Source organism: Cryptomeria japonica, chromosome 11 (assembly GCF_030272615.1).
Source record: "Cryptomeria japonica chromosome 11, Sugi_1.0, whole genome shotgun sequence".
Taxonomy (NCBI): domain Eukaryota; kingdom Viridiplantae; phylum Streptophyta; class Pinopsida; order Cupressales; family Cupressaceae; genus Cryptomeria; species Cryptomeria japonica.
In genome coordinates, this window is record NC_081415.1 from 688,984,417 (window position 1) to 688,998,222 (window position 13,806).

The 13,806-nt window shown below is 34.7% G+C and overlaps 1 protein-coding gene across 1 annotated transcript in view; it reads left to right on the forward strand.

Annotated features, from left to right (window-relative positions):
• Positions 1-2,427: 2,427 nt before the first annotated feature.
• LOC131038121 (protein trichome birefringence-like 36) overlaps positions 2,428-13,806 on the forward strand; it is a 135,173-nt gene continuing 123,794 nt past the window's right edge. The window contains exon 1 of the mRNA XM_059214806.1: positions 2,428-2,570. Coding sequence (XP_059070789.1) covers positions 2,428-2,570 — 143 coding nt within the window. The remainder of the gene's footprint in view (positions 2,571-13,806) is intronic.

Genomic DNA, 13,806 nt, shown 5'->3' on the forward strand with positions numbered 1-13,806 from the left:
TTGCGACTCCTAGTTTTGAGTTCTTGATTTAGATTAGATTTATTTTCTTGAAAGTAGGGTAGACAACTCTATAAATTGAGAAGTTTGATTCATTTGTAAGGGTCCACAAAATGATGATTTGAGGCCCACTTCAAAATTTTAGATTATTTTGCAGATTGTTATAAACTTGAGTTATTTTTGTTATACATTGTTTGAAATTAATACAAGAAGCAACTTATAGATTGCCTGCTCTATGAATATATTCTACGAAATTGTTCTTTGTGATCTAGTAATGTCTATTATTTGGAATTAGCAACGTGTTCTGATCATCCGTTTATTGCTTTATGAATCATATTGCGCATGTAAGTGGTGTATGAGAATTATTGAGGTAGACAATATTTTGGTGATATTCTTTCCATGAGTATGTGAAGTTGCTGACTTTGCAGGTTTACTGGAGGTCTATTATTGAATGCTAATTTGGATAATATCTGATAATTTTGGATTGCAGGGAACTAACTGAGTAGTTTGTTAAGTTGTTATTGAATTGGTTTCATTGTTGTTTTCTTGTTTCCTTATCTTTCATAGTTTTAGTTTCCTGAAGAATCTTAAAACCATAAAAAAAACAAAAAAAGAGGAAGTTAAGTTATTAATGACCAATGGGATTTAGTTTTAACTAGCAGGCCCCTTAACAGGTACAACCACATCAACCATTGGGCTGCTGTTCACCGTTGAGACCCAACTATAGATACCTTGGAGTGATTAGTTCCCCATAACTTATTACTTTTCAGGAGAGGTGGTGAGTGTTCACATTGGCTACCTGATTGTTGGCGAGTGTGTCAAAACAATCGTCAACATTGAGATTTTGGGAACCCGAAATCTCCGTACAAAGAAAACAAGAGCCAGAACCCTAACTGTCAATTCAACATCAACTTATTTGTAGAAAATCAAAACCCTAATCTATGAAAGAAAAGAAGCAAGCATGCAAAATGAAGGAAAGAGAAAAACAAGAGGGAAATAACCCACTTGGAAGAAAAGGGAGCAATGACAGGAAGCACACCACAAGAAAGCCGAATCGTTGGAGGAGGAGGAGAAATTTGAAAGATTTAGCATGCAAATGAGCCAAAATGACCATCTTTGTGCTATATATACCCTCCCAACATTCATACAACTCAAAGCACAGAGATCGAAACACACTCTAGGGTTCTGGGATCCTAGAATCTCAAGGTCACTAGATAAGTGACTTTAGAATTCCAGAGTTCCAAAACTCCAGAGAATAACAAGACAAGGAGAAACTCAGGATTTCTGAAATAGGGAAGAAAGACAAGACTTCGGGACTCCCGAGATCTGTAATTTTGAGGCATTGGAACAAAACAAAGAGAACCCAAGATTCTAGAGACACGGGATCCCAAGGCTCAAACAAAACAAGCAAGGCAAGACCCTGGGATCTGAAAAACACGAGATCTCAAAGGGCGCAAGGAAAATGATGAAGGCTTTAGGGTTTCAGGATCCCGAAACTTCGAAGCCAAACAAAAAAAAGGAATAACTTCAAGGTTTTGAGAACATGAAGTCTCAAAGTGAAAAAAAAATGAATAAACACAAAGAGACAACTCAGGGTTTCAGAAACCAAAATCCCAAAGAAGCAAAAGAAAGAAAACAAAAAGAACTTTGGGGTTTCGGGAACTTGAAATCCTAGAGAGGCAGAACAAAAAATGAATTAAAAGAAAACAAGGGAAAACATGAAAGAAACAAGGGGGACTCACATTTTCAAACAACAAAAAAAATGATGGGGAAGGATATGCAGGGCATAACATATATGCTTTTGAAATCACTGTTTGAGATTGTAAAATAAAAATTGATCGAGCAACCTATTGATCCTAAAGATTCAGAAGAAAAAGGTGATGATATGTAGAGTATGTTGAAGAAGTGCTTTTGTAAAGCTGAATTATTGCTTTTGTAAAGGTAAAGAGAAGATTTTGCGATTTTTTTTTGGAAAGTGAAGGAGATTCTTAAAGAGAAATTGGAACATTTCTCAGCATTGCTTGATAATGCAGTTCAGTATGAGCATAACTCTTCTGCTCCTGAAAATTTTTCTCATGCTATTGATTTGTTGGTAGAATGAAGAAGTTTATTAGTTAGCATTAAATTAGTTGTGCAGTCTTGGGAGGTTCTTCTTCTAGAACTGAAGGAAAAGTACAATATAATATTTCAGAAGAAGAGTACCTGAAAATTATTTTAGGTTAGTATGCAATTTTTATATTATTTTTGCAGTTGAATCTATTCATTTCCTTCTTTTTCCTTTTCATCAAAGACATCCTTTGTCCTTGATGTCAAAGGGGGAGAAAGGTAAATGGAATAGTAGAAAGGTAATGGAGTAGGAGAAATAAGGAGATACATGAGTTAGGGGAAGTTGTATGCAAATATGTTTCTTTTTGAGATGTTTTTCCATCAATGACAAAGGGGGAGATTGTCAGATGTGTGGATATTGTCATTGTTGTCATTGATGTCAAACTTGGTTATCCAGTTAGGGCCGGATGGTGTATGCTGTTGGAAGCAGTTATTGGTATTGCAGTTTTGTTATTATTGGAAGATAGGTATGACTAAGAGATGAAGCAGTAAGGTATAGATCTACAAGAGTTATTTTTAGAAGATCCTCATTTCTAGAATCCTAAATTATGATTATTTTGGTTTTCATTTTGTCCCAGTATCAGTTGTGTCTTCTAACATCTGGCATATTAGTTATATCAACTGTATTGATCATGTTTTATGTTCCAACATCTGTGGTACATGTGGTATCTATATTTTGGAGTTAACAGTTATTGTTCTTGGGTGTTTTTCTTATGGGTTCATATCTATGGATCCAGTAGACCCTTGATTTGTTTTGGTAATTAAGGTATATGCATGGGTAAATAAAATGTGCAAAGGAAGCATATATGGGATCTTGTAGAGGATGACTTAATTTTTTTGGTTAAGGATTTATTGGATAATTTTTTATTCCGAGCCATATATTACTTGCGCTTGGACATCATATTATTTTGGTGTATAAACTTTCCGATGTGTGTGTGTGTGTGTGTGTGTGTGTGTGTGTGTGTGTGAAAGAAATATAGAAGAAGATAAGGTGTGAATCAATGAAGTATGTGTTGTGTGGCAGAGTAAGGAGCATGCAAAGTTGTGATCAGTGTTGTTGTAATCCTTTACCAGATCTACTATAGGTATTTGTGGATAGTGGTACAATAATACTTTATCAGATCTACTGTAAGTTATGTGAGATGTGATTTGAGCTTAATATAGAACTAATCTCATGCATTTGGAGATGTAACTTTCCTTAGTTCATTTGTATCTATTGTAGTGAGCATTTTGACTGTGATATGCTTTTGTAATCTAGCAATGAGTAATCTGGCAGTGAGCCACCCCTTTTTGTAAACACCATCTAACTAGTTATATTATCTTGAGAGCTATCACTCTCTGTGGTCTTTCCAATTTGGGTTTTCCACATATAAAATCCAATGTTCCATTTGTGGTTGTGTTTTTTTTTTTATTCTATATTTGTTGTTTCATGTTGTGAGATTAATTGATGAAATTGAAATATCAGCAGAAGGTTTAGAATTTGTGAGAATGTTTTAGAATCTATGGAAATACTGATTCACCCCCCTCTTAGTATTCTGGTCATTTCAACCAATCCAACAATGTGTTCTCTTGAATCTTAATTGTGTCTAAGATTTCTACGAGTTAAGGTTCATAAATGTAAACTAGGATCCCACTCAAATGTGTTAGAGGAAAACCTTAAATGATATGATTGAATGCAAATTGTAACTAAACCAATAATGCATGAATTGTAAGGAAGCAAAGGTGTGCGGAAATGCTTCCTATGCTAATCTTGAGAGGACGGTTATGCAACTTTCAACTTAAATATTACTAAGATATCAAGAAATGCACAACAAAATAGCAATGAACACATAACACAGTGATTACCGTGGGGAAACCCTTCTGAGAGAAAAACCCCACCCTCCAAAACTCGCACAATGTATTATCAAATCAAGCTGATTACAATACACTTGCAATGCAAGTTCTTAAAGGAGCGCATCACCACAACTCAAACTCAGAGAGACTCCTTCTAGCATCTAGTCTTGCAAAAAACTCAATTATCAAACTCCTCCCCAAGCCCTCCTTTTATAGTGATTTTACAACCTGGAAACCACTTGTGGTTTTACAAAACCATGGGCTTAACCACCATGCCACATGGTGCTCATTTTTGACATTTACATTTCCAAAATGGAAAAACAACCAGGTTAAAATAGTAATCCCGTCCATAATTTTGTCCCCTAACTAGACCCTCTTAAAAGTCACAAAATGAGTCATTAAGGCTCTAAAAATGGCCCACCTATATTCTACTATGGACAAGACTCATTTTTTAACAACTCACTAACCATTTTCCAATGCATAAACATGTGGAAAACTACCTCAAACAAATTTTGGAATTTTCCAGAAAAAGACTGCAAGGTTGAGACACATGTTTCTCAACATGAATCACATAACTTGAAATGATAAATTTCAGATCTAAAGCTTAAACATAGAAATATGAGAACAAAATGAAATCATACCCAATCCCTTTAGGAGAGGTACAAGCCAATCATCAATTGATGATTTCCTATCATCCTCCAACATCTTCTAAAGCTTCCATCATGATTGAATTAATTTTATGTAAACTTGATGCTTGTTGATTAGATCTTGAATTTGTTAGTTCTGATCTTCACATAAGGCTAAGTCTTGTCTTCATTAAGATATCATAACAATACACCTTCAATTCATGCTTGAGAGCTCTAGATTTATTAATATCATAAATTAAGAAAGGAACTCACTTATATATGAGATCTTAACTTTAATTTAATAAATGACCGACCTAGAAATGTTATTTTTTCATATTGGGACAATTTCAAAAATGGGAAGAGTGCCCTTATAACCTCCAAAAAATGTAGCCAACAAGCATTAGACAATGGAGCTTGGGCCAAATCTGTCCCAACAAAATAGTTGCAAATTTTTAGGGTCGTTAGAACATGATCTAATTCTTGAAAATGTAAGTTTAATAAATAGTTATGATATTTAAGTGGGAAAAGTGTTATTATTTTTGAATTTGGAATAAGGTAGGACTTGATAATTAATTAAAATAATGAAAGATAAAGAGAAAAACTAAAATTAAGGGCCCAAATAAGAGTATGATGAGAATTAAATTAAGCTAGGACTCATATCCATGAATATATTTTTAATTAAATGCATATGAAGTCCTATAATGCATAATAAAATGAGACACACTAAAGTGATTGCTAGAAAAGCATGGAATTGAACACCCTAATTAAAGGTATATAATTTATGATGCTACATTTATCCCCCACTTTAGTGGTCATATGATACTATGTGCAAATGCAAGATAAGTACAAAAAAGTAAACATTCATGAAGACGGATATTTCCAAAGGTGTCGAATGAAGCTCCCAATGGAGCAATACCTACAATACAATGTTAGGAACCACAATCTACAAAACCACTTTTTTCTAGTTAAAATTTAAATCACCTATAATGCTTACTAAGAATTATGATATTTGAGGGTAACTATATGCCTCCTTTGCTTCTTCTTTCCTAGCTAGAAATAGGGTATTGTGTTTACTAGTTTGAATTGTGAAGGATAAGTGGTAAAAAATGCTTTCAATAAAATAAGAAATACTCAATGAGCATTTAAGAAGGGGGAGGATTAAATCATGATTCAAATGCAACAAATAGTATGTGAATAAGAGTTCTCTAGCCTAAGATATGAAAGGATTTGTGAATTATGCAAGATTAGGGTTTTAGAAAAATATACCTTAAAATAGTGAAAAGAATAAGCAACAAGGAGGGCAGGTATATGACCCCCCTTAAGATGTCAACATATCTCTATGTTGATATCTTAAGGTTGTAAGAAAAGGAACAAGGATAAACACCTTTAGCACCAATGAGACATCCTTTAATCAACAATATACATACACTCCAAGCTAGAAAGAGAATACCACTATTTTAAGCATGAAAGTGATAGTTGTAAAAGAGATATCTTGCAATAAGTGTAAATGGATTATGTTGAGGGATGCATGATTAACAAAGAAAGAGGAATAGATCTTTACACAAAGATAACTACCTCGAAAGGGAGATATTTTAATAAAGATGACATCTTCACTCAAAAGAAGGAGAAGGAGACCAAGGTTATACCTTTCCTATTCGTAGGAAAGGGGATACACTTTCAACACCAAAGAGATAATTTATAATGACGCCTACTTGTAAAGAAAGGAAAAGATCCTCATTAGGGATAATTTTTCCAATAAGAGGGATGATATCCTCAATAGGGAATATAGAAGAAAATCCTTATTAAAGATACAACTCAATAAAGGGAAATTAGATCCTTAAGAAGGAGGAAGGTTTGAGAAGCATCCTTGATGAAGGATTACATACTTTCTGATGCATGCTAAAAAGGGACACAAAAGACACACAAGTTTAGATGTTAATATGTTAGTGATAATCAAAACGAAACACAAATGAACCTATGATCCTTAACATGCATACAAAGAGAGATAAAAAGAAAACAAAAAGAAGCATACACAAATGCAGGAAGGAAAGAAAACCCCCTAAGATGCTCCCCAACATGCTCATAGTTGCTCCTCCCTTGTTCCTCTCCTCTCCAAGTCCCACATGAGTGTAGCTCTCAGATTTTTGCACTATTCATGGATGTCTTATGAAGATTTAAGATGATTATGAAAAATGAGAACAAAATGCATATACAATTGTAAATAAGTTACTATGAGGAAGCACCTAATTAGTCTATGTAAATTTTAGTAAAATAACAATGCTAATGCTTCTAAAATACTCTCTTAAAAATGACTATAAGTTTGATCCATAAAGACTTCTCCTTTTTTAAAATGAAGAATAAGAGCTCTATTTATAGGGAAGATAGGGAAATGGATGGTCAAGATTGAATAATCTTAGCAAGGGCCAGGATTGATGGGTTTATGATCCACGTGATGGCTTTCAACCCAATCCCATGATGACAAATGTCAACATGAGATGGATTCACAGGAGAGGGAAGAAGCATTAAATGCTTGAGATGACATGAATGTTACCTTGGGAGGGTTTAATTAGGCTTGAGTTAATGAATAAAGTTTTTATCCAATGAATAATGCCTTCATCCAATGGACAAACTCTTGTGCAAGAGTTAGTTTGGATAACCATGGTCAAAGAAATAAATGCTTGAAGAGACCCATGAGTTAAATGAGGGTTGAGTTAGAGGGAAAGCCTCTATCAATGTGGGTGAGTTGAGTTTAACCATTAATGGTTATGTAAGAACCATAAATGGTTATGTAAGAACCATAAATGGTTTAGAAGACTTTGGGGGTTAACTTGTTGGAGAATAAAAGCCTTTAATTCATTTCAAACACTTTGGAGGTTTTGAGAACTCACTTCTCTTTGCTTCGGAATGTGACAATAATTAGGGAGGGGTATTAGGTTAATTTGGAATGAATTAGAAGAATCTAGAAGGGGTTTAGGAGGTAAGTGGGTTTGGTGGGTGAGAGAAAATAGGATTTTAACAAAAATAAAATTAATTTATTTCAACTAAAATTAAGCAACTTGCATATGTAGGAGAATGCAAGTGGGGGGAGTTTAGAGATTTAAATAAACATTTATTTATTTATTTAAATGAGGAAAGGGGGTTAAATTAAACAAATATACTTTATTCATTTAATTAATTGTTGGAATATTGTTTAATGAATTAATTTAAATAATTTAACTAATTTATTTAGTTAATAGAAGAAGAGGTTGACGATGAATTAATTAAATATTTATTTAATTAATTGTTGACTGATGGTTAAATAATCAAATAAATACTAAATATTCATTTAATTAAGTGGACAGATTTATGTGTCTACATTTGCCCCTCTTGAGATGGTGCGGTTTATCGCGTCGTTTCAAAGAAAGAAAGATAGGTATGAGAAATGTGCCCCATAAGTGTTAATTTAGTGGGTGGTATGCCCCCTCGAGAGATGGGCTGGAAAATTTTGAAAAATCGGGCTATCTCTCGAAAAAGAGCAAGAAGTTAGGGGGAGGTAGAATAGAAGAAATTAAAAATAATAGAGAAATAATGAGAGAAAATGGAGTTAATATGGAGAAAGGGAAAGACAATGAGTACCCTTAGGTCATGCAAGAGATACGGTCCAAATGTAGTGTTTGTGCTTTTGATTGATATTGTACAAGTGATCAAAATTGGTTGGACAATCTAATGCAATCGGTTTAATTGCCCCAATTGAGTCAAAACGTGATAGTTGATGTCAGTTGTTTTCTTGGACAGGATAAAGTCTGAGTAAGTGAGTCAAAGTGACCTGTTGTGACTTAGAAAATTGATGAAATTGCCCGATGAAACCAAGGTATCTGAAGCAAAATACTCGTTGAGACTTAGACAATTGATGTAATTGTCCATTTTGATTGTGTTTGATTGGTTGATCAATTGATAATGTTTGCATTTTAGGTTGTGTGCTGGACTTAGCGTACCTATTGAGACTAGGCAATTGATGTAAATGCCTATTGTAGTCTTGGATTGCCACAATTAATTACTTGTTGAGACTCGAAGATACTTGATCAAAGAGTATCCATTGATAGTCTAGGTATGCATGAGTCTATGTACCTGTATAGACAAAGTAACTTTCTTTATTGGGTTGATGGGACACAATGTAGGGTATGTGATGTTGATGATCGAGATGACCTATATATGGAGGGTGAGGGGGGGTGATTCAATGTTAGATAAAAGAAATGGAGGACGTAGGACTCATTCCTATGGAAGAGGATCAAATAATAGAGTATCCATTGTCATGACAATGTATGAATGATATGCATCGATATGGTTTTATGAATGTATGGAATGCAACAGAATGCAATATATACTATAGACGTATAAAAATGACCATATTCCTAAATGAATATTTTATGTTCATTTCTCTATTTAATTAAATCCAATTTAATTAAATTATCCACATTCCTCTATTTAATTAAGTAAATTACTTGATTAAATTCACTATATCCATTTAATGAATAAATCATTTTATTCAATTAAATCCCCCCTATCCAATTTTAATTAAATTCAAATTTAATTAAATAGTTATCCTAAAATTGAATAAATCTAATTTATTTAATTTCCCCAAAATTGCAACCAAATTTAATTAAATTAACTTTATTTCAATTAAATCCTATCATCCCTCCATCCACTTGCAAAATCCTACATCTCCCACTTGCCTTCCTAAACCCCTTTCTAAATCCCTTCTAGACTCTTCTAATCGCTTCTAATAAGCGTAACCCATCTTCTAAACTTTGTCACATCCCTAAGTAAGGGGAGGTCACTTCTCAAATCCTCAAAGTTTTTGATAACCATTAAAGGCTTCAAGCCTTCAACCACTTAATTCCTCAAAGTCTTTGATAACCATTAAAGGCTCTAAGCCTTCAACCACTTAATTCCCCAAAGTCTTCATAACCATTAATGGTTAACTCAAACCCTCTTACACGGTTAAAGAATTTCTTTTAACTCAACCTTCATCCAACCCAAGGGTCTCATCAAGCATTTAATGCTTTGACCATGATTATCTCTTAATCATTTGCACAAAGGTTTATCCTTGGATTAACTCTTAATCCAGTGGGTAAGCCTAACTTAAGCTTAACCCTTATCTCTAGATAACCATAAGGTCTTCTCAGACATTTAATGCCTCCAACCCCTTCTCTCAACCCAACTCTATGTTGACATTTGTGACCATTTCATTGGTGCAAATTGCAAACATGGATCCCCAACTTTCAAACTCAACCCTTGATCAACTCTTTCAATCCTGACCATCCATTGCCCTGTTTTTGCTATAAATAGAGCTCTCATTCCTCCATTTTGAATATCCTTCAAATTTGTAGTATCATACTTATGCTCAAATACATTCAAGCTTTCATATCATTTTTATGCTCCTCATTTTAGCCTCTTTTAATTAAAAATTAGTCTAAATATGCATGTTTAGAATACTTTCTTTATCATTTAGCTCAATCATAGACTAAATATAGTATGATAGGATAGTTTGTTTACTAACCTTGTCATCTTATTGTTAGTTTATTGCATTCCTAGAATCATGCATAGTTTAGGATGCATTTCATTCTAAAATCTATCAAAGCATCCCTCGTTCTTGCATTTGCCATCCCTAAACCGTTTTGCTCAATGATATGAGAGCAACAACATTGGTTTGAGGGACATTGTGAAATAGAGAACCATGGGACCAACCTTGGGAAGCTGAGTGATACTTCATCCCTCCATAGCTTACACTAAAAATTCCTGTGTGTGTGTGTGTGTGTGGACAAGTCTTTTAGAATATTTTCACATATTAAGTTCTATCGACCCCATATATCAAATCGGTTTTTAAAATTAACCAGTTTTGCAAGTCCACGGGAAACAGGAATCAGCGCGTGGGAAACATTCCCTAGCGCATGCAGTTAACAGTCTAGCACATCCCGCTTACTGTTTAGCACGTGGGGTCTCTACTTTGGCACATGAAGTCTTTTCTTTAGCGCATGACTTCCACTAATCTTTTCCTATAGGTATCAACGTGGAAGAAAAACAGAGTGGCGCATCTGAAAAATAGTTTGGCACTTCGGGTCTGTTAGATAGCGCATCCAGTTCACTATCTAGCACGTGGAGTCCATCATCCAGCACGTGAAGTCCATCTTTTAGTGCATCAAATCATTAATTTTCCTGTAGGTCTCAGCGGGGGAGAAAAATAGAGCAGCGCTTCCGAAGCACAAAGTAGCACTTCCGACAAATAGTGTAGCGCATTTAGACATAATTTTAGCGCATCTAGGTTATATTGTAGTGCGTACAGTCCTTTCTGTAGCGCATCACAGACAGAAGGAAAAAATTAAAATTGTAACCGAAATTAAATTTAGACTTGTAGAAGTCCACCAAAATCCAGATTTTTCTAACCATTTGATTGGAATTTTGCAGGACTCTGACAATTTCTTGCAGGTAGAGCTGGATTTTATTTGTAGAATTACAAATAGTTTTAGATTTTTGCTAACTTAATTAAGTTAGTTAAAATTTAGAGTCATTTTAATTCTTGTTGGATAAAATTGAAGTCACCTTACTTTGGGCTGTAAAATGAACCACAACAACAATCTTTTCTTACTTTTTCTAGGAAAAACTTTCTCAATTTGGGTTCTAAAAGGAACAAAACAATCTTTATTTTTGCAAGAAAGGGGTAAAAATAATATCACCATCCTTTGCTGCTTAAGAGGATCAATTTTACATTTTGCAAGAAAAAGGAACCTCACTTTAATTTTTTTGGTTTAAAATCAAAGAGGGAAGTCCTTCCCTTTTTATCGATTTCTTTTGTTGACCAAATTATTTTCCTAGATTAGAAAATCATCGCTTTGAAGGAAATAAAAAGAACACCATGTTTTCATGGAGCAACGATCTCCATATAGATCTTAGAAAATCATTGACCTAAAAGATAAAAAGAATCTTGTTTGCCTTGTCTCGAAAGTGGAAGGAATATACTCTCCCCTTAACTAGGTAATCAAAAATCCAGACCACTCTTAAAAGCTTTCTTTACTTCAAGCAATAAAACCTTTAGCAGGCCTGCCTTCCCGAGGAGTTGAAATCAACTCTTAAAGCTATTTATGGCCGGTGTGAAGGGAATGACCTAAGTGGGGAACGACTTTGGTGCCAAGAATTCCAACCGACTATAATCAAACATGGAAAGTGACGAAAGTCCTTTTCAACGGTTGCGCGCAGCGATTAGCCTTCCCCCAGTATCCTTGAGATACGTAAAGCCTTTGTTCTAAAGGTTGGGAAGCCTCCTGAGGGAGTTTATCACTGACGGCCGAATGGGAAGCCTGATTATGAACCATAGAAATAGAAGCTTTGAACTGAGTTAGTAACCAGACATTTATAACATCATAGTGCAAGGGTGGGGAAGAATCCGCCCCCAAGATTACTCACCATATATCTCGCAAGATAACTACTCAACTGTGAAGCGATTAACTTTGGGTTAATTTCTGGCAAAAGGCAAAAAAACGGGTGCCCTCTAGGGGGTGACACGACTGTTTGAGTTGACAGAGTATCGAGACTAGTGGGCTATGATGTTATTTATGACCCTTGACTAAAGAGTCTTTCTGAAGTGTATTATTTGTATCAAAACCTATTAAAACATTGGGGATTTGAACACATCCTCACAGAACATACACTTTTTGTTAGATTAGGCAAAATGGTTGTACTTTTTGTGCCGTGCTTGCATTTACTACTTCAGAAAATCATCCATCAAACTTAAAAAATTCACGACAAAAATTCAAAATTTGAAAAAAATCAACAAAAAGAAAAATCATGACAGTTTAGCGCATAAAAGCAACTTCTTAGTGCATACAGACTTTTTGTTAGCGCATCCAAACATCAAATTAGCGCGTCGGTTCCAAACAGTAGCGTTTCATCTCAAAATAAAACAGTGTGAAATCATTTAGCGTATCAAAGAAACAGTCTAGCGCGTGGAAGCATCAGCTTAGCACATGGAGGATAAACATTAGCGCATCAGGTTCACAGGTTAGCGCGTTGCAGGCCCAGGGTAGCGCATAGATTTTTCACAACAAATGGAAAATAAATTTGAACATTCAAAACTTTAGCACGTATCTGGGGGCAGCCTAGCGTGTGTGGTCATTATTTTAGCGCGTAGAGTAAATTTTGTAGCGCATATAGTCTTTGTTTTAGCGCGTGATCCAAAACACAAAAATAGAGGGCAAAACAGTGAGGAATTTTAAAAATTTCAAAAACATTTTCAGAAGCCTTCTCCATCAAACATCATTTTTCATCAAACAGAGCAGCGAAAACAAACCGTTAAGACTATTTCTTAAGCTAATTTGTGTCAAAACAAACGTTGTAAAATCCTAAATGAATTGCACGATAAAACATATCTATCTTATCATAATCTGGAAACCTCATCATTTGTATCAACAGAATCCTTTACCATCTTACGAATTTTATCTCACAAAAACACTTGTTTAAAATTTTCAAGTTGTCAAATCCAGTCTCCATATCGGGAGGCTTTTATCCATATCATTTGATGCACTTTGTCATGAAGGGGCATCTAAACCTTCACTTTGATAGAGTAAGATTTGAAATTTTTCAAACAAGATCAACTGAATCCAAACCAATCAAAGGAAACCATTGATCACTCATGCATGACTAATCCTCATATTCTGAGAAGAAAAAACCTTTATCGTAACATCATGTTGAAGAAACAACAATCTAGTTTTTCCAAATTCATCAAGAGAAACAAGTTCTTATACATCAATCGTCAACTCTTCAAATATCATCGGGAATTCCTTCATCACGTCAAACGTTATATCCAAAACAAATCCAACGAATTTGACAAAGAACCCTTGAAGACAAGAGCCTACTGTCAAAAGTCTGCTTTTAATCAAATCATAAACCACGGTGGAAAAATCAATCCAGCATTCTTGCCCGACGAGTGTATCACTTATAACACATCTCGACCAGAACCACCCACCCCCGAGCAACATATCAACGAGGCTTTTGTCCCTTTCATCACTGAAAGTTTCTACTAAAATGCATGTTACTCGCTCTCAAAGAAACCAACAAAATGAGACACATGCTGAGTCTAGTATGAATCGAAGACTGTCAAATCCTTTTGAAGTTCCACCCTTAGAAGAACCTGAAATTACTGAAGCACTTATTCAAGAATGTTAGGAAAACCCTTCATTCCAAAAGCTTGTAGAAAGGCTCATGGAAAATG